General features: G+C 47.5%; 1 protein-coding gene across 1 annotated transcript in view; it reads right to left on the bottom strand.

Annotated features, from left to right (window-relative positions):
- GPC1 (glypican 1) overlaps positions 1-26,983 on the bottom strand; it is a 157,373-nt gene extending 130,390 nt beyond the window's left edge. The window contains exon 1 of the mRNA XM_044673154.1: positions 26,821-26,983. Within this exon, the coding sequence (XP_044529089.1) occupies positions 26,821-26,983 (163 nt within the window). The remainder of the gene's footprint in view (positions 1-26,820) is intronic.
- Between the last annotated feature and the right edge of the window lie 113 nt (positions 26,984-27,096).

Here is a 27,096-nt window from a genome sequence, read left to right as displayed (position 1 = left end):
CTTCCTCTTTTCCCCCCTTCCTTTCTCTCTTTCCCCTTCCTTTCTCTCTTTTTCTTTCCTTCCTTCCTCCCTTCCCTCTCTTTCTTTCTTTTCTCTTTCTTTATTCCTTTCTCTTCCTTTCTCCCCCTCTTTCTTTCTTTTCTTTCCATCCATTCATCTATCTATCTAATATATAGAAGGGTTCTGAAGGAAAAGAAGGTAGCAGCCCACGAGGAGACTGACCCTAGAACCTCAGATCTAGAACTGAAGGATCCTCATAGTTTCACCTGTCCATTGGCCTCATTCTACAGGTAAGGGACAATGAATCCCGAGGAGATGAAATGTCTCTGGGTCACAGATACACAGCTGGAAGGGACGGCAGAGGCCCTCTTATCCAACCCCTTCATTTTACACATTCAAAAACTGAGATCCAAGGTAGTGAATGGACTTGCCCCAGGTCAAAGAGGTAGGAAACCTCAGAGATGAGAATAAAATTCAGGTCTTCTGACTCCAGAACTGGGCTTCTCCTGTGGGACATATCTCAGAAAACTAGGTTGGTCTTCAAGGCTATTCAGAAAAGATTTAATGATTTTAAAACATCTAGAAATTTATGCCCTCAGTCTGGTTCTCCTCACAAGCCTGATGACAGGCACTGAACACTAGAAACACTTAGCTAGCCTCTGCTTCTGGCTGTGTCCTGGGACCTCAGTAGAAGTAAACACAAAACAGGCTACAGGAGGTCCCCCCATAGGTCCCAGACACCGAGGGTTCACTTGGCCCACGCTCCTCCCTTAGAAGGCTTCAAGATCGCCCTGAATTGAATTGTGGACCAAGGATGTTTCTGGATCTGGCCATTGAGGGAACCAAGCCAGACCTTTGAAGGGAAACAGCCCTTGTCGGTCTGAATGTTTTGCCCAAGGCTGGATCTGGAAACGAAGGTCCTATCCCTTGCTTGTGGTCTCTAGGATTCTGTGGCAGGCCATAGGGGTACCCATACCTAACAAGCTTAAAGAAAAATCAACTAATCCACAAGTATTTATTATGGACCTACTATGTGCCAGGCACTGAGCTAAGGACTGGTGATAAAGTGCAAAAAAAAAGAAAAAAGAAAAATAATCTTTACTCACAAAAAATTTCCCTAGGCCAGGAGTGGGTGGCCAGGCACACACTAAGACAAAATCTTTGTGGTTGCTGCTCAACTCAAGTTTTTTTAAGAAGACTGTTACCCCTCGGTGAGCCCCGGGCTGTATAATCCTTAGACACAAAGGGGGTCCAAAAGTACCATTTGGGGTCCTGATACTGCCAGGCTCAGGGCAGATCCACATCCATTTGGTCCTCACTTTCCACCTATGCAACTTTAAGCAAATAATTTCATTTCTGCGGGTCTCAGTTTCCCCTTCTGAAATATGAATGAATTTGGATGTGATGGTCTCTGCCAGTCCTACAGCTTTGATCTTTTAAGCTGGATTAAAATGCCTGTTCAAGGATTTACTAGTTGCATGACCTTGGACAAGTCACTTAAAACTGGGCCTCAGTTTCCTCATGTGCAAAAGCAAGAGGTTGACCAGGTGGCTTCTACTGTCCCTAGCAGGTCTAAATCTATGATCTTCACACAGAGTACCCATCTGAACTAATTGGAAGCCATTGTACCGGGCATGCCTCAGGCACAGATTCAGAAGAACAGCCAGCTCAGGCCTCAAATGCCAACATAGTTATGTGCCCGGGAATAGTCTTGCCCTTCAGAACAAACAGGATGGATTCAATCTCTGTCCTCCTGGCTTCAGAATTTTATATTTAAGTAAAAGGTAGACTGTGCTACATGAATATCCCTTCTTCTTCTTCTTCTTTCCTCTCCTCCTCCTCCTCCTTCTCTTCCTCCTCCTATTCTTCCTCCTCCTCCTCCTCCTCCTCCAATCTCTTTGCCCTCAGTTTACCACTTTCATCTTCCTTTTTCAAATGCTTCACATTCCTACGGTAGCTTCCAAAGCTATGCGAATGGGAAGGGGAATTCGAGAACTCACATCCTGTCCAGGAGTACCTCTAGGTAACCTCAGAGCCTGGATGTGCTGAGTCTGACATGATCGAGCTTCCCTCACCCAAGACCTTTTGGGATGAAAGGCAGCTCAGAGATGAATGGAGGGAACTTGGGGCCCCCAAACCAGAGGGCCCCAAACCAAGAAGGCAGTTTGGTGTAGTGGATAATAGCAGAAACCTGGGAGGCAGGAAGGCCAGAATTCTGGTCCCAGCTCTTTCTGTAGAAACCTAGAAAAAACCCATTTCTCTCTTTATGCCTTAGCCAGCTAGGCTGTGCAGCGCTTAGAGTGCTGAGTGTGGAGTCAAGAAGACTCTTTTTCCTCCATTCAAACTTGTTTTCAGACACATACTATCTGTGTATCCCCGAGCAAGTCACTTAACCCTGTTTGCCTCAGTTTCCTCATTTGCAAAGTGAGCTGGAGAAGGAAATGAAAAACTACTCTAGTATCTTTGCCAAGAAAACCCAAATGGGGTCACAAAGAGTCAGAAACAACTAAAAATGACTCGACAACATAGATTTTAGTCCTAGATGATCTTAAAAGATCTTCCAATTCCTTTATTTTACAGAGAAGGAAATTGAGGTCTATGCAGGTGGAGTATCTTGGCCAAAGTCAGGCAGGTAACAATTGTCAGGGGTAGGATTCAAACCCAGGACCTCTTTCTATTGTACCATACTGCATTGGTCTCAGCCTCTAAAGTTGGTGTGCCCTAAACCCTGTGTTGAGACCCCAGGCTGGTGGTAAGGTCTGGAAAGAAGGAGCTCCCTCAAGGGTCTTAATGAAGTCTTTTCCCTTCTTTGGGTACAACTGATGGGATAAGTCTTGGTGTCTTCTACTTCTTGTTTTTTTTTTTATTTTGAACCCTTACCTTTTGCCTTAGTATCAATTCTTTTTTCTAAAAACAACCAAACAAATCCATTACTTTCCATCTTGGAATTAATACTATATATTCATTCTAGGGCAGAAGAATAGTAAAGGCAAGGAATGGGGATTTAATGACTTACCTAGGGCCACACAGCAAGGAAGTATTTGAAGCCAAATTTGAACTCACTACTTCCTGTCTTTAAGCCTGACTATCCAAGGAGCCACTAGCTATCCCCTTAGTATTTTTTTAAGACAGAAGTAGAGCAAGGGCTCTTGTCTTTTTGTGACCTTATTTGAGCTGTGCACTTGCCCTGTGAGGCAGGTATCATGGTATCATTATTTTCACTTTACAGTTGAGAAAACTGAGGTCTGAGGGATTAAGCCACAAGCTATTAAGTCTCAGAGGTGGAATTTGAACTCAGTTCTCCAATGCTCCCCGCAAGAACATCTGGGTCTTGATTTCATTTTGGTGAGCCCCATCTTCTGAATAAGACTGAGCTCTTCCAGAGCGAAGGCTGGCTCTTTCCCTTCTTCTATTTCCCTCTGAGCACAGCTACAAATGGGGCTGGGCTCCGTAAGTGGTTTTGGACCGAAAGGAAAGCCCCCAGCTGAGCCTGGCAATCTGAACGGCCCCTTTGCTCCATGGGAGCCGGGAGGTGGTGATGTATCCCACTCAGCGGCTGGCCGGCCATCCCTCCTCCACCCAGATGCCAACATCCCCTCAGCAGCTGGGCCACCGAAAGGGGCCGTGTGAGGCTGGCCATCACCAGCCCGTCTGAAGAGCACATTGAAAAGCCAGCTGCAGAAGGAAGGCTGGGAACCAGCAGGGTCGACCGGAAAGAACGTTGACTCTGAAGGTGGGGAACCTGGGTTCAGTCCTGTCTCTGACACGTCCCACCTGTGAGACCTTGGGCAAGTCCCTTCACCCCTCAGTTTCTTCCTTTGCAAAATGAAAGGGTTGGTCTCAATGGCCTCACTTCTTTCCCTTCCTTCCTCCCTTCCTTCCTTCTTCCCTCCTTTCTTTCCTTCTTCCCTTCCTCCTTTCTCTCTTTCTCTTCTTCCCTCCCTTTGTTCCTTCCTTCCTTCCTCCCATCTCATCCAGCTCTGAAGGAATGATTTTGCAGTCGTTCTTTCAAGACACATCTCAGAAGACAGTCCCATCCATCCCCATGATCTTTTCTGCCTTAATTCAAAGACTACCTCCACTTCCTTCAGTGCTTGTGGCAGGGCTCCCTGACCACTCTTTATCCTGGTGGACTAGCCACGAACAAAGTGTTTGGTTGCTTAGTACATAATAGGGGCTTAATAAATATTGATTGGTTGGTGGCTTAATAGCCTTTTTTATTTTAAACCCTGTCCTGTCTTCAAATCAATATTGAGTATTGGTTCCAAGGCAGAAGAGGGCTTGGCAATGGGGGTTAAGTGATTTGCCCAGGGTCACACAGCTAGGAAGTATATGAGGCTTGAACCTAGGACCTCTCATGTTTAGGTCTGGTTCTCAACCCACTGAGACACCCAGCTGCCCTGCCCCCTGTCCTTTTAATATGTGGTGCTTAGAACCACCAGAAGCAGAAGAGAGAGAAGAACTTGACTGGGTCATCAATGGATTATGGAATAAGCAGGGTGGGGTGAGAAGCCATTCCAGTCAGTGAATTCAAGGTTAGAGGACCTGGATTCAAATTTCACCTTAGACACTTACTATATGACCCTGGGCAAGTCATTTAACCTGTTTGTCTCAGTTTCCCCATCTGTAAAATGGGATTAATAATAGCACCTACACCCCAGCGTTGTTCAAATGAGATAACTGGCACATTGCAGGTGCTTAATGAATGTTTATTTTTAATTTTATTTTTTAAAACCCTCACCTTCTGTCTTGGAGTCAATATTGTGTATTGGCTCCTAGGTGGAAGAGTGGTAAGGGTAGGCAATGGGGGTCAAATGACTTGCCCAGGGTCATACAGCTGGGAAGTGTCTGAGACCAGATTTGAACCCAGGACCTCCAGTCTCTAGGCCTGGCTCTCAATCCACTGAGCTACCCAGCTGCCCCCTTAATGAATGTTTATTATCTGACTGAGTAAGGCTTCATTGGACACTATCAAAAGAGTGAATTAAAAAAAAATCTATGTTTAATGCTTACCTTGAGCCGAGTACTCTGGTCAGTATTGGGGACCAAAAGAAGGGGCCTCAGAGATCATCTGGTTCAATACCTTTGTTTTGCAGATGAGGAAACTGAGGTCCCAGAGCTGGAAGGAACCTTGGAGGCCCTCTAGTTTAAATCCTCTTATTTTGCAGATAAGGAAATTTGACCTCTTTATTTTACAAATGAGGAAACTGAGGCTGAGATTAAGTGACCTATCCCAAATTATACGCATAGGTCATATAAGTAGACTTATGGGAGCTACAGCTATAGAAGTACCATCCTCGGGGAGCTAATGTTCTTAGATAGGGAAAGACTCCACAGAGAAGGAAGGGATAGTCAGGCAGGTCATGTCTTGAAAGTTACAGGGATGGGGAAATCAACTGACACAGCTTTTCTAGTTACTCTGCCCATCCTGAATGGATTCTAATGTCCAGGTCCTTGTTAGGAACTCCCAAGGACCGAGCCACCTTAGTGCTACAGGCCTGTCCTCCCTCCTTTCCCTCCTATCTTTTTACCTTCTTCCCTCCTTTCATTCCTTCCTTTGTTCCTTTTCCCCTTATTTCTTTCCCTCTTTCCCTTCCTCCCTTCCTTTGTTCCCTCATTCCTTCTTTCCCTTCCTTTCTCCCTCTCTTCTTTCCTTCCTTCCTCCCTCTCCTCTTTCTCTTCTTCCCTCCCTTTGTTCCTTCCTTCCTCCTGTCACTCTTTCTTTGTTCCCTCATTCCTTCTTTCCCTTCCTTCCTCCCTCTCTTCCTTCCTCCTTGCCTTCATGCCTTCTTCCTTCCCTTCCCTCTTTCTCTTCCTCTTTCCCTTCGTTCATTCATTCCTCATTCCCTTTGTTTGTTCATTCCTCCCTTTCTCTCTTTCTTCCTTCCTCCCTCTCTTCTTTTCATTTCTCTTCCTCCCTCCCTTCATTCATTCATTCCTCCTTTCCTCCCTCCCTTCCTTCCCTCTTTCTCTTCCTCTCTCCCTTCATTCATTTATTCCTCCCTCCCTTTTTTGTTCATTCCTCCCTCCCTCCCATCTTTCTCTTCCTCCTTTGCTCACTTCATTCATTTGTTCCTCCCTCCCTCCCTTCATTCCTTCCTTCCTCCTTCCCTTCCCTCTTTCTCTTCCTCCCTCTCTTCATTCATTCATTCCTCCATCTGTTCATTCATTCCTCCTTTCCTTTCTTCTTTTCCTCTTCCCCTTCCTCCCTCCCTTCATACATCCATTCCTTCCTCCCTTCCTTCCCTTTTTCTCTTCCTCTCTCCCTTCATTCATTCATTCCTCCCTACCTTTGTTTGTTCATTCCTCCTTCCCTTCCTTCCTCCCTCCCTCCCTTTGTTCATTCATTTCTCCCTTCCTTCCTTCCTCCCTCCCTTCCTTCTCTCTTGCCCAGACTCCACTCGGTGTGAAGTCTTTCCCAGCTCTCCCAGCTGATTTCATTTCTTTGTCTCCAGATTCCCAGTGCCTAGCACTGTGCAGAGGACAGGCTGATTAGCTGGTTGATGTCTCCGGGGAGGCCCGACCCCAGTAGCCAGCAGTAAAAGTCCTATTTAGCGCTGCCCTTGACAGCAATTCAGATGAATTCATCCAGCAGTTTGAGGCTCAGTTACATGTAGCTTTGATGAGCTCCCCTTTACTGCCAGGTTTAAAATAGATGAGCCCAGAGCCACCTGAGGCTTCAGAATGCTAAATGTGGCGCCCCACGCAACAGGCAGTAGGCAGAGGTCCAACTCAAACAACCTCCCTCCAAACTCAGGGCCTGGAAAGGCGACACCTGAAGGAGTGGAAAACTTCAGCTCATCACATCTCACCCACAACCAGGAATTCAGGGGCTTAAAGATTCATCTGGTTTCTGGCTCTGACGATGGTCTTAAACAAATTCTTGAATCTAATTGGATTTTACCTGGAGACTCCGTTTTTGACTCTTTCTGAGTCTCGGCCGTGCTGGATGCCTTCAGAAAACTGCTAGGCTAGCTAGATGACTCCAGGCTTAGAAACTAGAGGCTCTGGGTTCAAATTTGGCCCCAGATACTTCCTAAGCAAGTCACTTAACCCCAACTGCCTAGCCCTTATCACTCTTCTGCCTTGGAACCAACACTCAGTATGGATTCTAAGAGAGAAGGAAAGCTGCTGGGTTAGAAGTTTGAATTCTTCTCTTGGGCATTATCCTACTGTAGCGGGTATCAGGCTCCTTTTCTCCAGCCACCTCCATCTTCGTCCAGATTTTCTCAAGTTAGATACTAAAAGCTCGCCAAAATCCTGTGTCCAGCAGCACTTTGTGTGATTCACACTTGTTACCCGGCTACTAAAAACTCAGCAAAACATAATCTCTGGCAAAGCAATCCTGAGTTTTAAGATACCAAAAAACCCCCAACCCATACTAAAACTCCACTGGAAATGTTGAGGGCGGCATTTAAAATATCTGTTTAAACTGGAAAACCCTATTGGGTTCAACCTTCACTGCTGAATAAAGATAAGTATAATGTAGAATATATTATAAAACAATATAAGACCTTTGAGTTCATTGGTACATTGGGAAATGAAGCAAAAGATAGCAATAAAAAACTATTTTAAGAAGAATATTTTGATTCTTTGTTCGAAGGGCGGCTCTCTGGGATATGAAGAGAAGGCGTCTGGGGGAAATCTAGGTGATCGTAAAAACGAAAGATATCAATAAAATCTACTTTAAAAATATAAATATTAAAAAAGTAACATTCCAGCTGGGGCTGATCAATTCAGAGTACAGTGGGACAATCATTTCCCTAGTCCTGGGCACAATCACAGCCCGAGTCCACATTAGGTTTTTTGACTTTCATATTGCACCATTGGTGGATACTGAGTTCACACTTCAATAAAACCCCAACATGCCATACAGTGATCTCTCTCTCCGCCTCTATTGCTTGTGAATCCAACTGTAAGTCTCTCATTTCGACTTATTAAATTTAGCCTCTTTTTCTAATCTGTTGAAATCTCTGGAGTCAGAGGACCTCTTCCAAATCCTGCCTGCCTCTTATTACATTCCTGACATCTCAGAGCCTCAGTTTCCTGAACTGCAAAATGAGGGGGTCAGACTAGTTGGCTTCTGATGCCCTTTTGCTGCAATCCAACTCTAGCTTTGATAACTGCTCTGAGTCAGGAGACACAAAAATCCTCTCCTCGGTATTTATTGGAACACTGGATGATTTTTGTTTGTTGATGATTGAGATCACAATGCAAAAGAAATTTTAATGAAAAAAAAAACAACAAAATCCTCACCTTCTGTCTTAGGTTCAATACTGTGTATTGGTTCCAAGGCAGAAGAACGTTAAGGGTAGGCAATGGGGGTTAAGTGACTTGTCCAGGGTCACACAGCTAGGAAGTGTCCAAGGCTGGATTTGAACCTAGGATCTTCTGCTCTCTATCCAATGAGCCACCCAGTCCCCCTCCCAAAATTTAATTTTTAAAAATAGGATGAACTGTGGGAAAGTGGGGACAGTAATATACTGTTGGTGGAACGATGAACTGATCCCGCCATTTTGGCGAGCAGTTTGGAATTACATCCAGAAAGCGATGAAACGGATTATATCTTTAGAAGCAGTGATCCTACTGCTGGGTCTATTTCCCGAGGAGTTCAGGGAAAAAGGGAAAAAACAACCCTCTGTGTTCCAAAACATTCCTAGCAGCTCTCTTTGTCATGCAAAGAAGTGGAGACTGAGGAGAAGCCCATCCCTTGGGGAATGGCTAAACCAACTGCTGTATATGATCGTGCTGGAATACGACTGCGCTGGAAGAAATGATGAGCAGCTTAATGAAAAAAAAAACAAACTTGGAGAGAACTACATGAGATAATGAAGAGTGAAACGTGTAGAAGCACGAGAACATTATCCACAGCTACAGATTTAATATCGGAAGGATAACTTGTGAACGAGCACCTCCGAGGAGGAGCCGAGAAGCCAAGCATCAAAGACACGATCTCTGTGTTCCCCAGGATGATGCCTTCGGTGGGACGAGGGACAGAAGGGCCGAATCAACATGAAAGAAGGAGTGGATGAGCTGGATTTTAAGATAAGGCACCCCCTCCCCTTGGCACAGATGAGGAAAGCGAGACCCAGAGATGGGAAGGGACTTGCCCAAGGTCACCCGGCCAACAAGCAGCAGAAGCAGGACTCTTGGCTCCAACCCCAAGCTCGTTCCACTGGACTGTCCTCCATCCTCGTGCTGATGAGCCACCTGGTTGTGCTTCATTTTGCTGCAGACAGAATGATGAATCGTGGGTGCTGGGAGCCGGGCGCGCTCGCGCAGGCTCTCTAGAACAACTCTTCCCCGTGCGCCCTCCACTAAACAAATTCATCTTGTTAGCGGCGCCCACCGCGGCCTCTTTGTGTCGGCGATGCACGCCAGCCCGGAGCGGGAGACTTATACACCCGTCCGTCTGTCTTCTCTCCTCACTCTGCCGGAGACGACAGACAGCTACAGAGCTCCTTCGTCGGGGCTCCCACTCCCTGGATCGCTACGTTGCCAGGCCAGACGGGCGCGGGGCCGGGGGAGGGCTGCCCGCTCTCGAGGAGCGCCCTGGGGACCCCGGACTCTGGCAGAGGCGGCGGGGGGCGGAGGGAGCAGGGCAGAGCCACTCCCCTTCCAGAGAGCTCCTGCGAGGGGTGCCGGAGAAGAGACCAGCCTCCGTCGTCGCCCAGCTCACGAGAGCCCTCGGAAGGACCGGCGACGCTCCACAGCCCCCCAGCGAAGGCCGCTCGTGCTCCCCGCCTCCTTGTGTGTGCAGGTGATTGGGAGCACCCCAAGGCGCCCACCTGGGCCTGCCTGTCAACTGGGGGTCCAGAGAAGCTTCGCAGCGACAACGGGTTGGCTTTTTCAGCCAGAGAAGCTCCTCGAAACCATCGCCTAAGAAAGGAACGTCAACCACCGGGTTGGCACAGCCGAGAGGCAGCCTCTGACCCTGGCTACGGGCACGAGACTGGTAGTCAGGAAGACTGTCTGAGATCCTTATGATTCGTGTGACCCTGGACACGTTCCTTCATCTTAGGGGCACCAGGGCAAGCTCTGAGGTCCCTTCAGACTCCAAATCTATGATCCCCAGAGGCGGAGAAGGTTCAAAAAGAGAGAAAGAGAGAAAGAGGGAACGGAGAGGTGGTTGGGTGGCCTGAGAGCAAGGCCTGGAGATAGGAGGTCCTGGGTTCAGATTTGACTTCGGACACTTCCTGTGTGACCCTGGAAAGTCACTTACTCCCCCCACCATTGTCTAGCCCTTATTGCTCTACTGCCTATATACAGTTTTTTAAAAAAAGAAGAGAAAAATGCTCAAGAGTCCTTGCTTTCCGACACTTGTCCACCCTAGATCTCAGGGTCTTCTTTTGAAAACAAAAACAAAAATAAGCAGGTTAGACTAAATGGCTCCAAGATGGCTTCTAGCTCTAGCTAGAAGACCCAGGAAGTCACAGACCAATGTCTGCTGCTCAGTAGCCAAACCAGTCCAAGAACGGAAGGCCATGCTGGTGAAACTGTGGCATGCGTGCCAGAGCATGCCAGAGGGGGCGGCTCCCTTCCCCCTCTCCACACACCTGAGGACATTTCTCACGTCGCCCATCCCCCTGGCCAGCAGCCCGATGGGAGCACTTCCTTCCTCCCCTGTCTGGGGCAAGGTGGGGGACGGGGGAATTGGCTCATATTTGGGGTGAGGGTTGCAATTTGGGTACTTGGTCTCTAAAAGGTTCACCACCCCCAACGAGGACTTCCGGGGCCCAGCTGGGTGATGTTTCCATCACATCACATCATGTTCCCTGAGGCTCAGAGGAATAAGACAGCTCATGAGCAGAAGGATTTATTAAGATGGTCCTTGGAGTTGTGCTCTTTTAAATTAACGTGCGTTCATCCTCCAGGGAGGAAACCAGGTGTGACCGTACACTCCACGACATTCATCCTAATGGCTGGCTCCCTCCCTCCCCCAAAGCATAACAAGTCAAAAATCTTCTCAGGGTTCCCATCCATCAACAAAGACCAGGAAGGAGCCTGCATGTCTTGAGGAGGGCTGTCCAGGTGAGGGACCCACATTTTAGGGCCATCTCCACGGCTGTGAGGCAGACCAGGGTCACAGATGGTTTGGGGGCTAATCCTGGTAAATGGCAACTGGGTGCCCAGACCCTTCTGGGGTCCTTGTATCTTTTTCCATTTCTGGACAATGATGGGGCCAAATTCTATAGAATTTTATATTAGAATAGAATATTCAAATTACAATATAATAATCATATAATAATTATAATTCTATAATAGGATTATAGAAAAATTCTATTTTTCAAAGTTAGAACTTAACCAAAGTATTCAGAAGCAGAGAGAGACTGAATGGCCCAGCGGATAGAGAGCTGGTTTCAGAGCGGAGAGATTCGAGTTCAAGTCCTGCCTCTGACAGACACATACTGGTTGTATGACCCTAGGCAAGTCACCTAACTTCTGGGTGTTCTGGGCAGCTCTCTAAAATTATAAAAGAAGTTGAGATGGTATGGAAACCTATCCTGGTGGGGGAGTTTCCTCCTGTGTGTTTTTTTATACCAATGCAATCACAAGTTCGGTCCCTCCCCCCTATTCAAAGTAGAGGCCAGAGTATTCTGTCAAGAATACCACAGGCAGGATTTTGCATCCACTGTGTGGATGGCTCCCAACCCTAAATTTCTGTGAGTCTCTGGCATCTTGCAGTTTCTCCTTCATCCCTTGGAGCTCCCTGAATCCTTCTCCCCAGGAAAGCTCTCCCTTGCCTGGCCACCAAACCAAGTCAAGCCCAGTCTTGAGATCTGGGTTCAAGTGCCTCCTTATTCATGAAGCTGGCCCCTGCCTATATCAGCCCACAGGGGCTGCTCTCCTTTTACAGCCCGGACCATCGTTTGGTCCTTCAGAAACAAATAGGTGAAGGCAGTAGATTCCATGTGCCTCCCCCCTTCCTAGAGAGAGCCCCCCAGCATCGCAGTGACGACCACCTTTCTATTTCTGGAAGCACCACTTCTCTTAGCCCAGCTCAAGGTCCCACCAGACCACACCACTGACTCATATGGGGCTTGTGGTTCACTACAACCTTTGAGTCCATTTCAGACAAGCTGAGACTGCCTCCCCCTGACTTGTACTGATGATGCTGGGCAGTGACCCTGCTTCATCAATTGTTCCTGCTTTAGATCTGATTCTGTTACGTGTTAAGTGTCACACCTCCCTTCCTCACCCCTCTCTTCCTCCAAAAAAAAAGCAACCCCCAAAAAACCCCAAAGGTGAAAACAACAGGCTACATACAGGACTTCAGAAGATATCAATGAACACTTATAAAGTGCCTACTATGTGCCAGACACTGTGCTGAGCGCTGGAGGCTTAAAAGATGAAGAAACCACACTTGGCTCGTAAGTGGGCAGCACAGTAAGGATGGGAAAAGGTGAAGGATGGGTAGGATTGAGCTAGACAGAGGTGAGGAGAGCATCTCCGACTGAGGGGAAAGCATAAAATCGGAGGCAGAGATGGAAAAGATCAGGAGCTTTGGGCTTTATTTATTTATCTTATTTGAGAGCAAAATGGCAAGTTGTCTAATCTAGCGGAAGTGCAGCGTAGGTGTGAGAAGAGAGTGGTGAGGAAGAAAGGCTGGACAGATTGAAGAGTAGAATGCCTCGGGACAGTGTTTGGATAGAATAAAAGTTCCTTGAAGGCAGGAACTTGGAGGATTTTTCCTTTGTCTTTGTATTCCCAGGGACTTTAGAGAGTAGATACCTAAAAAATGCTTTTTGAGAAGCAAATGGGGAAGGACTAAAGTGTTTTCTAAACTGAGGATCCAGATTGTGCTTTAGGAACTTCAATTGGGGTGGGGACAGGGCATGAAGCGGAGGGAAGAGAGATGTGTTGGGGGGGTTACTGTAACATTCCAGGTCTCAGCAAAGAAAAGGCTTTTTATGCCTGAAATTGTAGTCCTGAAATAAGAAAGGTGAACAGAGGAAGAAGATGGTGATCTAACCTGCTGGTCAGGCAAGAGACAGCTATTACGCTGGTAAGGCTGAAACCTGGCTAGTTCTCATCCACTAGAAATTGGTTACCAAAGAAAGCTGGCAGGTAGGTGATTTAGGGACCTCATGAGATGCTGGGGGCATACAGAAGAGAATGCTGGACTTGGAATCAGGGGGATCTGGATTCAAATCCTGCCTCAGACAATATTTAGCTGCATGATCCTGAGAAAATCATTTAATATCTGCGGACTCTGGATTTTAATGATTTCTTATCATGAGAGTATTGGAGTAGATGGCCTTTAAGGTTTCTTCTAGGTCCAAAACCTTGATCTGTATCACTTAACCTCTTTCAAACTCAGTTTTCCCATCTGTATAATGAAAGTTAGAGTAGATGGCTTTAAAGGTCCTTTCAAGCTCTAGAGCTACAATCATAAACCACTTAATCTCTCTGAGCCGGAGTTTCTCTATTTGTAAAATGAGAAGGAGGCAAATTGGAAGATGTTTCAGGTCCCTTCCAGCTCATTCTATGAGCTATGATGTGGCTCAGTCTTCCCAAGCCCAGGCTAAGGTCAAGCCCTTCTTCTGATCACAGAAGAGACAGCGTTGGTTCCAGTATTGTAAGAATGAAGATTTTTGTCCACTCTAATTCTTCAGCCCTAGACCAGTAAGTTGACTGTTTGGAAAGTTAAACCAAGCAGAGGAGAGACTGAAAGATAGCCCTAGAGGACCAGGCCCTCCCCTTGGGTCACTGGCTAATGGGTACCCAGCATCCACCAGGGACCTTCGTCATCAAACAATCCACAGTCCACTAACACAGCCCAGGCAATGATGCAACCCCTTTCCCTTCCCCGGATGGTGTTTCACCACTCCCCAAAGCACCCCTGGAAACAAGAGACCATCTGGCTTCTAGGACATTGGATCCTCCAGGGAACCTGGGACAAACTTTCAAATGTGGTCCATGGTGGTTTCGGTTTTCTTTGTTTCTTTTTCCCCCTGCCCTTTTTTTTTTCCTTTTAAGCAAACAAAAACATTTCATGTTTCTGGACAAGCACTAAGCTGTTGAGAAAAAAAAAAGACTCACTTAATAACTACCCATACTTTTGGTTTCTTCCCACCAAATACGGAAAATAATTGTAATAGTTTGAATGGGGGTAGGTCTTACAAGAACAGAACTTCCTGCTCTAAGTAATTCATTCCAGAAACCAGGGGTGAGGGCGCTGGGCAACGACAGTCTTGGGATCGTTGATCTTGAGTTGGAAGGGCTCTTAGAGAGCAACAAGTCCAACTCTGTCATTTTACAGATGAGGAAACTGAGGCCCAGAGATGTAAGTAAGGATCTAAAAACCCTAACTAAACAAATATTATCTTGTTCAATTCTGACAACAACCCTGGAAAGGAGGTGCTATTATTATCCTGATTTTACATGTAAGGAAACTGAGGCAGAGAAGGGTTAGGTGACTTGTCCAGAGTCATGACTCTTTTTTTTTTTAATTTTAAACCCTTAACTTCTGTGTATTGACTTATAAGTGGAAGAGTGGTAAGGGTGGGCAATGGGGGTCAAGTGACTTGGCCAGGGTCACACAGCTGGGAAGTGTCTGAGGTCAGATTTGAACCTAGGACCTCCTGTCTCTAGGCCTGGCTCTCAATCCACTGAGCTATCTAGCTGCCCCCCAACAGGTATTTTTTAAATATGTGCCAGGCACTGAGGATACAGATACAAACTATGTGCCAGGCACTGAAGACATGGATATAAAAGTGAGTTAGTGCCCATCCCCAAAGAGTTTGCATGCAAATAAGGAGATACATCAAGTTTACAGATAAATAAATACTCACTAATCAATATAACACGATCAGGCAAGAGAGGAGGATGAGGATTAACAACTGGGAGAAATGAGAAAAAGCCTCTTGAAAGAGACAGAATCTGAGCCCAACTTTTAGGGAGTTAAAGGTAAGTCTCTTGACTTCATCCAAGATGACTTCATTCTCCTTATTGACCTTGAGTATCAATTCCAAATGAGCCACATCTGTTCTTGCCTTTCCAGGTGAAAATTTATTTTCCTTGGCAGAGAAAGCAAAATAAAAATTGAGTAGTTCTGCCTTCACTGTGCTCATTGTTACTGTTGTTCCATAGCATTTCAGCTAATCCATTTACTTATCTGTGAGGCACACTGTTGTCTTCTAAGTAGAACTGAAGTTTGTTAAGGGCAGTGATGGTGGGTTATCTTGGTAGCCCTAGAACTTGGCGTAGTATCTTGGGCATAGCATGTGGAACCACATCAGGTACAGTCTGGCCCAGAGAGGGGAAATCCTTTCCCCAAGAATTTAAAGAACTTGTATAATGGTTTGGGGGTTCATTAACTATTGTTGTTGCATCTGGCCCAGGTTCTCTTCCTTCTTGATATCTCTCACTGGCTCAGAAACACAATCAAGCCTTTTTTCCTTCCAAAGTCTGCCACCACCATTTTTTCCCAACAGTTTGATTTGTGTTTGATTTGTGTCTCTCCTCCTTTCCAGAATACTCCAGCCCTAACCAGCCATTTTTCCTAGAAGCAGCTGCTTACATCTTTGGGATAGGCACCAGCTTCTTGGAACTACCCCTCCCATGTGCTTATTCCTCCTGGCTTTTAACACTTGCAGAGCATAACTATGGAGTCAGTGAAAGAGCTCCTGGCTGGGAAGGCATGTTTGAGGCCTGGCAGCATCACCTGGGGAGCGAGGAGAGGGGGAGATTTGACACCTGGTCATCATCCAAACCAACCACCAGGATCTGGGATGGCTCCAGGCAGCCCACAAAACGAACCGCTGTAGCCAGATCCCCTCGGTGTTCCTTTAAGCTGTCTTCGTGCTGAGGTCACCTGCATCCCAGGGCAAGAAGCAGCAGACTAATAACACCCTCTCCAGAAACCCACATATAAGCACCCAGCAAGCCCGAGTTCAGCTTCTACAGGTTCCCTGCCAGGCCCAGACCTTCAATCTTTACAACAAACAAACACATCCTTATCTTCTGTCTTAGAATCAATACTGTGAATCCCTTCCAAGGCAGGAGAGTGGTAAGGGCTAGGCAATGAGGGGTTAAGTGACTTGTCCAGGGTCACCCAGCTAGGAAGTATCTGAGGCCAAATTTGAACTCAGGACTTCCCTCAATCCACTGAGCCTCCTAGATGCTGCCCAGACCTTTATTCTAACTTAAAATCAGCTGAATATAAGAACCGTGGCCAGATTCTATCAGTATCGGGAGCACTCCACCCTTAACAAAAGCACTGCCTCCAGCAGATGAGGGGAATCGGGGAAGACTGATCAGGGAAGAGGTCAGTCTTGAAGGAAACCAAGGATTACAAGAGACAGAGGTGAGGATTACAGGCATGGGGCATGGCCAATGCAAAAGCATGGAGGTGGGAAACAAACAAATGGAACTAGACTCCTGTCCCTGTACCAAAGTTTAGGAAAGGGACATGCAAGGAGGAGTCAAGGAGACGAGCCCAGCCTAGATGAGGCTATGATGAAGAACCAGACTCTGGCCACTGGAACAGGTTCTCTTGGGACGACTGGCCCAAAGTGCCAGCTGAGCAGTGCCGGCTCAGCCACTGGATAGGGAGGCTTCCCTGACGCCACAGCAGCTGTGGCTTGAATGACAGTCCGAGAGATGGCCGGAAGGGTCAACCCAGGCCAGGCTCCTCTGGGGGAGGGCTTGGAGAAGGAAAGTAACTCATCCCAAGCTCTCCATCTGACACAGCACTAAAGGAAAATAGAAATAAACAAGCAGGAAAACTCTCCCGTTTAGCACACGTCAAACTTCCTTTAATCAGATACTTTTTCCAGGCTTTGTAGGAGGCTTGGAAAAGCCACCCAGTCCCAGAAAGCGGGGGCAGCAAGGCCTTAACATCGCCCCAAGAGGCTGCTGGGATACTGTGGCGTCAGCCAGGCATGGAGAGGGAGGCTGGACTTTCCGGCCTCGGGAGTTCACCGCCAGCTCTAAGAGGCTGCGAGTCCGGGTTTAAGATCAGATCTGGACCGAGCAGCGAGCCTGAGGTAGAGTCAGGGAAGAGCTGGGTTCGAATCCCTTCTCCGAACTTCCTTGATGGCCGGCCCAGGGAACTTCTCTAGGACTCGGCTTCCTCGTCTGAAAAATGGGGATAACAAATAGCAGGGCCGGCCCAGGACCGTTCTGAGGCTCAATAAGACGTCGCAGGTCAAGTACGGCCTTCGGGCACTCTTCTAAAGTCAGCTGTAGTGAGGATGATGGCGCTTATGGTGGAGGAGGGCACTGAGTGGGGGCAGGAGGAGGGAAGAAGACTTGAGTAATTTCCACCTCCAGGAATAATGGCGAGCACTAGAGGGAGCCACCAGTATTGGAGAGCCCAGGCAGGACGCCGAGGAACACGCAGGCAGCAGAAAGAGGATTTCCCCGTCCGTAGACACCACTGACCAAACTGGTCTTCTGACCTCCCCGCCCAGACAATCTTGCTTCCAAGTCTCCAAGGCAGGCAAACCAGAGAAATGGGGGGGTGCCGATCAGAGATTTAAATTCCCGCTTTGAAACAGAACCGGGAAAACCATAGACACAACAGCCACAACCATGCAAAGAGGAAGAACAAAAGGAAAAAAATGATAATAATAATAAAAAGAACTGCTCTGGAATCTGAATGGCCATGTTTGGCCCCCGAAGAAGAGCGGAGACCTCAGAGATCTCCGAGGTCATCTTATCCAACCCCCTTATTTTACAGCTGAGGAAACTGAGGCACAAAGAGATTAATCGGCTCGCTTAAGTCACACAGGGAGTGAACATGGGGTGCAGGATTTGAACCCACAACCACTGACTCCAAAGTCAGTGCCCTCCTCTGCTCTGCTCTATCACTGCAGTATATCAACAGTTTCTAATAGCTGAGATTCAGCCCCTCTTTAGGGATAGGAGAAGGAACCTCCTTCCCTTCTCTGTAGTGAGGGACTATGGGTACGGGATGCTTTGTACTCTTTGTATTTGGTGGCTGTGTTCGTTTTTTGTTGCATGGATTTCTTTTCCTTCCTCCCCCCCTTAAAAAAGACAAACACGACTTTCTGTTGTAAAAGACAGTTAATGGGAAGGAGGAGAGAGGGGAGGGAGACACAATTTAAAAACAAGCGAGATCAAAAAATGTCTAAGAATAAACCAAAATAAAAGTCCTATTTTGGCTGTTTTCAACATCCCCTGGGCCTAAGGGGGAATTTCTCTTGATCTTTCACTCACTCGCTGTCTCCCCACACAACCCAGCCGACTGAACCACTCAATCCAGGCAGGCTTCCTACACGGCCAGCCAGAAAATGCTTGGTCAGGGTCTGTTTTGTAGCAGTAACATCCTGGAATCGCGGTCAAGTTCAGTCTTGCACCCTGGGAGAGATCATGGGGATGATTCGTGCATTCCCTCCCACCCAGCCAGGGCCATTAGTGCAGGTACCACGGGAGGGAGTTATGGAAGGTGCCTAAGAAACTCTGGAGGGAGACGGAGAGTAGAGGGGTCTCAGGAGGTGAGATCCAATTATTCCATCCTCTCCCCTTGGGCTAGGATGCTTCAAGCACCATCACGCTGGAAAAAGGGTTTTTTAAAAATGATATTAATAATAATAAAAATAATAATTAATTAATAATATGTTTCCAGGACCAGCCAGTGGAGAGCTGGATTCTAACGCCAGCCATGCCACTGACCAACCATAAGACCTTGGACTAGTATCCTTCTTGCCTCTTCTGGGCTTTAATTCCTTTGCCTGTAATTTGAGAGGATTAGACTCCATGATCTCAAAAGTATCTTTCTGCTCTAAAAATCAGCGGATCTCCTTTTTAATAGAAGGAATAAAGGCATTGTAGGGAAGGAGTGAAGAGGGAGAAATCATTCTTTTTTGTTGTTGTTGTTGGAACCAGGTAATTCTTTTTTTTTAAAACCCTAATATCTTTTATATATATCCTTCTATATTAATTTTCTATTTGTTACAGGACTAGGCAATGGGAGTTAAGTGACTTGCCCAGGGTCACACAGCTGGGAAGTGTCTGAGGTCAGATTTGAACCTAGGACCTCCTGTCTCTAGGCCTGACTCTCAATCCACTGAGTCATCCAGCTGCCCCCATTCTTCTTTTGTTACCAGAGGAAAGTAATAATACTCTGGAAAAATAATCTTCTAGAATCATGGAATCAGAGATTTAGTGTTGGATGGGACCTCCCAGGTTATCTAGTCCAGCTCTAGTTTGACAGACAGGGAAACCGAGGCCCTGAGAAATAAAATGATTTGCCTGAGATTACCGAGGGTAATGACAAGTCTCCAAATAGTCCCATAACTGCAAGGTCAATGCTTTTTATGGGGCTGTCTGTCTCTTTTCCAGGTAATTCAGTAGAAAGATTCTTAAAATAATAATCCTAAAGAAGACGGAGGTTTTGAGCCCTGAATTAAACATTATGAAATATATGGATGACATGGTGAAAATAATGCTCAGTGTTCTACTTCATTTACTCTATGGAGTCTCTCTGGCAGTGATTGGCTCCTCTAGGGATTCTGGGATCACTTTAAAATAAGCCTAATGACTTATGTGAACTGATGCACAGTGAGGCTAGCAGGGTTGGAAAACCAGTGTTAGGACAACAGGAAAGGATGAAATGAACAACAATATGACCCATGGAACTGACCACTATGGCATTAGAGAGACCAAACTTGCCTTCTCCCCCAAAAGAGGAGAAATCACACCTCCTTCCTTCCTTCCTTCCTTCCTTCCTTCCTTCCTTCCTTCCTTCCTACCTTCCTTCCTTCCTTCCTTCCTTCCTTTCTTCCTTCCTTTGCAGAGCTAGGATGCTATGAGTGTGAAACATGACATCTTCTGTTAGACCTGGTTAGTTTTAGTGAATTGTTTCCTCTCTTTCTTTTGTATCCTTGTTACAAGGGGAAATTCTCTGGGAAGGAAAGAGCAGAGGTATATACTTGTAAATGAATGGGATGTCAAAATAAGAAAAATTTTAAAATGAAGGGGAAAAAAAGCTCCTTGGCCTCAGTTTCTATATCTGTAAAGTGAAGGGATTGGTCCCCGCTCCCTCTTAGAGAGGAACTGTTATATTGGGAAATGTAGGTGATGTAAAAACCAAATATAACAAAACAATTTTTTTTTTTACAAATTAGGGGATTGGATTAGATGGCCTTTGAGGCCTCTGCAAGCTCTAGTTATATGATCCTGTCAAAAAAGAAATAAAATAAACCTAAGAAGAACCAATGGATAAACTGAGGCCCTGCAGGCAATAGTGTTCCAGAAAAAAGAAGCTAGGAGAAGATGAGCTCAAAACTTTGATCTATCCCAGTGATTCCCAAAGTGGACACCACCGCCCCCTGGTGGGTGCTGCAGCAATCCAGGGAGGTGGTGATGGCCACAGGTGCATTTATCTTTCCTATTAATTGCTATTAAAATTTAAAAAAAAATTAATTTCCAGGGGGCGCAGGAATATTTTTTCTGGAAAGGGGGCGGCAGGCCAAAAAAGTTTGGGGACCACCGATCTATTCTAACTGCTGGACAGTTTTAAGTGGGTCCACTTTGGACAGGGGTCATTGCCCTACACAACTGGAAGAATCCTTTTGGGATAAGGAAGAAGTGATAGCCACACTGAATTCTTATGCAGTGACTTGCCTTTTTTTGGAAATAAGGTGAAGTGGTACTTTGCACCCTAGGGGAAAAAATTCCCTGAAAGCCTCCCCAATAAGCATCTCCCCAGGAAAAATGCACCTTTGTCCCATGCCCAGAACGTGCCTTCATCCTTCAGGCTCTGATCGCCAGTAAAGCCCCTCGTGTGGCTTTAGTGACACAGTCTCCCTAATCCCTCCATAGAGTCATGGGCTCAGCTGTCCCGTTAGACAAACGGGTGAGATAGCCCTCAAGAATCCAGGCCCTTTATGGAGGAATGTGAAGGGGAGACTGATCCAGAAGGGCATATTTCCTGATGATTCCTGACTGCTCAGGCTCTTCAGAAGACCAGGATGAGTCCTGCCCCTCAAATCCCTTGTGGGCTTTAAACCTTTTCCCACACCTTCATACTGAGTCATCTACAAATGAGTCCGCTGGCCAACTATGATCCATCCAGATATTAATAAAACAAAGCAAAATTCATAACAGCAGCTCACAGTTCTGTACTGCCTTAAGGATCCCATGTTCCATCCACCCAAGAGTCCAAACGTTATTTCCCGCATTTTATGGGCAGAGAACAAAAGGGGTTAGGTGACTTGTCTAGGGTCACATAGCTGGTAGCATCAGAGCTAGGAATTCAAACAAAGTCTTTTGGCTTCCAAATCTGTTTTCTTTCTACCATACCAAATGAGAGTCAAGTATAAGAATAGTCTTGTGAGGAGGGAGAGAGACAGGTGGGTGGGACCGACTCATTTTTTTTGTCTTTGTATCCCCAGCACAGAGATCATAACTTAAATGAATGGCTAGATGATCACCTCCCACCCTTACACTCAAACGCCTGGTGCCCTTCGCCAGAGTCCTCCCTAGGCAGATTACACGTCGATTCCAATGATCAATGAAGCTGCCATTGCTCAGACCAGAGAGAAGGCTCTTCTTGGGGAGTTGCGGTAGGTACGCCATTTCTCAAGGGCACTGCTTTGAGGGGGGCAACTCTCACACACATTCATTTCGTCAGTCAGTCTTGTTATTTTATGAAGTCCCACTCTGCGAGACAGTCAAGTGATTTCTCCTACCAGAACCCGAGCTTTGCTCTGAAAGGAGGAAATACTCAGAAACATTTAGATAATGCTTTAAAGCTGAAACATCTAATGACTGTCAATCTCCTTGGAGTATCGTAATGACCCTCGGAAGTAAATGCTACTGAGAGCATCCCCCTCTTAGAGAAGAGAAAACTGAGGCTTGGTCAGGTCAAAGTATCTACCTGTGGCCACGCAGGAAGTGTGCTCCAGAGGGGATTCAACCCAGCTCTTCCCATGCTTTCCTTCACACTCCAAAAAGTAACTCCTATTTTGTATTCACTTTTTAGATACGTATCTATTCTTAACAAGCATTTGGTAAGCACCCACTATGTGCCAGGTGCTGTGATAAGTACTTTACAAATATTATTTCACTGGATCCTTGAGAGGTAGGTGCTATTATTATTCCCATTTTATATATGAGGAAACCAAGGCAGAAAGAAGTTGAAACACTTAGCCCAGGGGGCAGCTGAGTAGTTCACTGGATTGAGAGCCAGGACAAGAGATGGGAGGTCCTAGGTTCAAATCTGACCTCAGATACTTCCCAGTTGTGTGACCCTGGGCAAGTCACTTGACCCCCATTGCCTATCCTTACTGCTCTTCTGCCTTGGCTCCAAGATGGAAGGTAAGGGTTTAAAAAATTAAACAAAACACCTAGCCCAAGATCAAATACTTTTAAGTATCTGAAGGCAAATTTGAACTCAGGTCTTCTTGACTCCAAGTCCAGGCCTCTATCTCATATTATATATACACAAATCAACAGAATGTAAGCTCCTGGAAGGAAGGAACTCTTTCATTTTTGCCTCTATATTTTCCAGTACCTAACATAATTCCTAGCACACAGTAGGTGCTTTATAAGTGTTTGATGATTGACCAATTGATTTCTGACTTCAAATCCCACCTTCTAGGCACTACTCCGCGCAATCTTGCTTCGAATGACTTGCCTGAAAAAGGAGTAACTGTTAACAGCTAGGGGAATCCCTATTCCAAGCAGGCATAATTGGAGATAAAAAAGCTGCTTCAAAAGCCCACGACTCCCAATCCACCATAAGCTTTGCTCAGCTGACTCAACGCATGTCACAAGCTTCTCTTGTGTCTTTCCTCTGACTCCAAGTATAAACCCTCCCCACCCAAATGAACAAACAACCACCCAAAATGCCCCATTCTTAAGGCAGGTGCCCTCCTTTTCCATCCCTTCCAACCTGCCCTTCTGCTGTATAATCAAAGGCAGTGCTGGGGCAGTTAGGTAGCTCACTGGATGGAATGCCAGTTCAAATCTGACCTCAGCTACTTCCTAGCTATGTGACCTTGGGCAAGTCACTTCATCCCAATTGCTTAGCCCTTGGCACTCTTCAGTCTTAGAGTTAAGACAGAAGGTAAAGGGTTTTTGTTTGTTTTTTTGTTTTTGTTTTTTTAAAGCAATGCCACATATTTTGTCCCAGATCTCTAGGTTTTCAACTGAGGGGAAGGGACCTCAGAGATTCTTCATAAGCAAATCTCCTCATTATGTCCAGGAGGAGACTACAGTCCACATGAGTAAAGTTACAAAAGTAGTAACCATCAGAAGTGGAATTCAAACCCAATCCTCTGACTCCAGAACCAGGGCTCTTTCCACTTTGTAAGATACTCAAGTCTAAGGAAAAAAAGAAACTATAGTCTTGGTATAGTAGTGGATAGGGCACTGGTCTTGAAGTGAGGAGGACCTGGGTTCAAATTCTACCTCAGATAATTACTAGCTGTGTGACCCTAGGCAGTGGTCACTGGCTCCTCTCTCTGATTGGGTTCCCTCATTTAGAACAAGAGGGGCTGGCTTTAATGGCCTCTAAATTCCCTTTCAACTCTAAATCTTTGCTTTTATGAACCTCCTCTTCAGAAGGGGGATTTAATCTAGATGGGGAGACAAGAAACATGTGAAAAAATGCGCCTCTCTATATGCATATAAATAGCAGTACATAAAAATGTACAGTAAAGTAACAATATAAAAATGTCACCAGGTAGTTCAGGCTTCAGTGCCAAGGGACAGATAAACATTTGGCATCCTGAGTTTCATAAAGGCGAAGATGACTGAGTGGGAGTGGTCTGGGGCTGCCTCACACTGGAGGCGGGTCTCACAGTCTGCCACCTGATATTACCTCCATCCCATTTACTTCTGCTTTTAAATAGAGCAGGTCTGAAATTCCTCCTACAGATTCCAGAGCCAAGTAGAGGACAGACAGCTCATCCCTGAGCTATTCCAACCAGCTTTCCTTATTAAGCAGAAATGCCTGATGGGCAGACATTTGCCACAAAGAAGACAGAGCCCGTCCATGCTCAAAATCTGATGGCGATGGAGTCCTATTTATTATAGGGCTTACTGGGTTTAGAATGTGAAATCACATCCACATGTCTCGGCTGAGATCTCCTTAAGTGATTCCCCAACCCTCGGTGTCTCGAGCAGAATAGACAGAGCCAGAGAAAAGCCCGGATATTCCAGCTTGGAACCTATCATTAAAAGGTCTCAGACAATAAAGCCCCACAGTGAAACTGAGTCCTCACTGGCCAGAAGCTTTTCATTTCTTTTTAAGCTCCTCTCCCATAACCCTCGCTGCTGCTGGCAGAAGGGAGCATGAGGGAAGGAGTTCAAAGGCCAATCGCCCACTTAAAATGGACTTCTACAAAAATTCAGTCAGAAAAAGAGAAAACAGCAAATAAACCAGAAAGACCCGTAAAAGTCCAAGACCCCAGAGACTGCATCTCTTTAAGGCCAGAGATGGTTTCATTTTTATCTTTAGATGCTTAGCACTCTGGCACCCAGTAGGTGCTTTATAAAGACTTGCGGATGGACCGATGGACATGATTGCTTAAAAAGGGTTTTCAGCTTCATGCTGACCTTTCGAGGTACACAGAGGCTTCCATGGGAATCCAATTCCCCCAGGTCTTTCCTTGCCCCTATACTTAGAAGTACAACTAGGGACCCCAAGTCCTGGAAGCCACTAGTTTCATACAAGTCCACCCTACTGTCAGTATCTCAGGGAAAAAGGAAAAGAGTTTCCTGGGGAAAAGAAAGCTTGAAGCAGGGGATGCTGCTGTAGCCTCTCCCTTCCCAGAAGATCCTAGGCCTGAGAGCTGGAAGGGACCTCAGAGGCCAACCAATGGGCCATTTCTCTCATCATACAGAGAAGGAAGAGGAGGCTTGAGATAGGGTTGGGCTAAACAGCCTCAAGATCCTTCCTAATTCTGAATTTCTATGATTCTTTATTACTCTAAATGCTATTATTTTTTTTTAACCCTTACCTTCCATCTTGGAACCAATAATAGGTATTGGTTCCAAGCCGGTAAAGTGGTAAAAGCTAGGCAATGGGGGTTAAGTGACTTACCTAGGGTCACACAGCTAGAAAGTGTCTGAGGCCAGAATTGAACCCAGGACCTCCTGTCTCTGGGCTGGGCTCTTAATCTATTAAGCCACCTCAACTGCCCTTGAGAGAACTGTTATTTTTAGAGACTCAAAACATGTCAGAGCTAGGACTTCAAAGGCCATTCAGTTCATTTTACAGAGGAAGAAACCGAGGCCCAGGAAAGCTAAGTCTTGTTTAGACTGTTACTACCACAGGGGACAATTCGGTAATAGTCTACCCACCTCCCCCATCCAGGAGAGACACCTGCACCATCACCCTTAGAGAAAGCCTGGCTTTAGCAAATCCTTCACAAACAACTGGAAATATATATATATATAAAATCTTGGCTCCAACAGGTATGGGTGCCACCTCGACCCCAGCCACGTCCCTGGAAGGCCAGCCCCTGGGAGGGAGGGCACCTCCTCCTCTCTTGCCCCCAGGTTAGAGATTCACCTTCTGCATGCCCAGGGCGTGCTGCCAGATGCCCGTGGATGACTGAAGGGCTGGCTCCTTATAAAGAAGTGACAGTTGCTGAGAGAAATCCAAAGAGCTTCTCGGGAGGGCTGCAGTTAGCCAGGGCTGGTCCCTGGGGGCGGCTCTGCTCTCACCTTCTTCAGTGGCCTGAAGCTCTCTCCCGGAGGAGGGACTGGGCAGATGGCTCTCAGCTGTGAGCCATGAGGTTAGGAGGAAGACTTCCCCGGGACAATCGGCCGCCCCCTGGCCGCACACAGAACGAGCTGGGCCACTTTTCTGGTGCTCCTTGATCCACAAGAAAAACTCATCTGCAAGCACAGCCCCGAATTTCACCAAGCCTCTTTTTGCCGTTTCAAATCTCTAGCTTTGTGAAAGGGGGAAAACCAAACCAAACCAAAAAAATCCTCCACCCTTTCCCCTCCCCCAACGACGCCACCCCCCCCCCGCCCCCATCTCTACTCTCTCGGGACAGAAGCCAGACACCTCTTCCAATAGGGGGTCCCCTTCCTCACTCGGTCTCCATCACCCAAAACGCTGTTTCTATCCCCAATCCAAGGCAGGCGAAAGCCCTTCTAGCGGCAACCTTGCCTCCCTCTCTCCCTCCCACCCCCCCACTCCCTTCTCAGGGATCCCTTTTCTCCACGCGGCTGCTGCCCGCCTCCGGAGCCCCATCCCCTGGGTGGCCAGGGAGCCGGCTTGCCCAGAAACTGGCCCGGGTCCGGGGTGGCTGCGACTGTTGCTGCGGCTGCTGGCCCAAAGGGATCTCGCCCCGTCTGCCCGCAGGCAGAAGCCCCGGGGAGGCCAGTCCCTGGGCCCCGGAGCTGAGGGGCGGGGGAGGCCCAGGGATCACGCTCCCCCGTGACCGACCACTCGCTAGCCTGGCCTCGGTCTCCATCACGAATGGCCTTTCCGCCGCTCCCACACACTTTTCTTGGCCCCCTTTTAACCCTAAGCCCACAGGGCTGGGAGCTAAGACGAGCCCGGAGAACTTTCCAAACCGGCCGCAGTGGGGGAGGCCTGGGAGGCAGAGGCTGGGGATGGGTGGGCGGGGGGGATGTTGGGAAAGCCGGCCGGTCCCCTGCCCACCTGCCCCGAGGCTCCGACCGCAGGCGTGCCCCGGGGTTCTCCCGGCTCTCCCGAAGCTGCAGCGGGCAGCCCGGGCTGCAGGAACTTGGTACCGTTCTCCTTGTGCCCACCCCGCTCCAGTGCCCCCTGGCCCGGCTCGGCCCGGGGAGGGGGGGCGTGCAGCTGGAGCCCCACCGCCCTCCCCAGCTCCGCGGCTGTCCACAATGAATGGCCCCACTCACCGGAGATCTCTGCTTGGGGCACGCCGCTCAGACTGAAGCCCTTGGCCCCGTAGACCTGGCGGACCTCAGCGCAGCTTCTGCTCTTGCTGCCCCCCGGCTCCCCGCGGGCCGAGGCGGCGGCGGCCACCCAGAGGAGCCAGCAGCCCCGCACGAGGAGATCCATGGCCGGCTGGCCGGCCGCCGCCCTCCCGTCTGTCCGCCCGGCCGCCTGTTCCCTGCTGCGCCCCGCCGCCGTCCGGCGGGCGAAGGGCAGAGCCAAGGTCCCGGCGCGCCGGG

Source organism: Gracilinanus agilis, chromosome 4, assembly GCF_016433145.1.
Source record: "Gracilinanus agilis isolate LMUSP501 chromosome 4, AgileGrace, whole genome shotgun sequence".
NCBI lineage: Eukaryota > Metazoa > Chordata > Mammalia > Didelphimorphia > Didelphidae > Gracilinanus > Gracilinanus agilis.
Note: the sequence above shows the minus strand (reverse complement) of the source record. Positions and strands in the feature narration are given on the sequence as shown.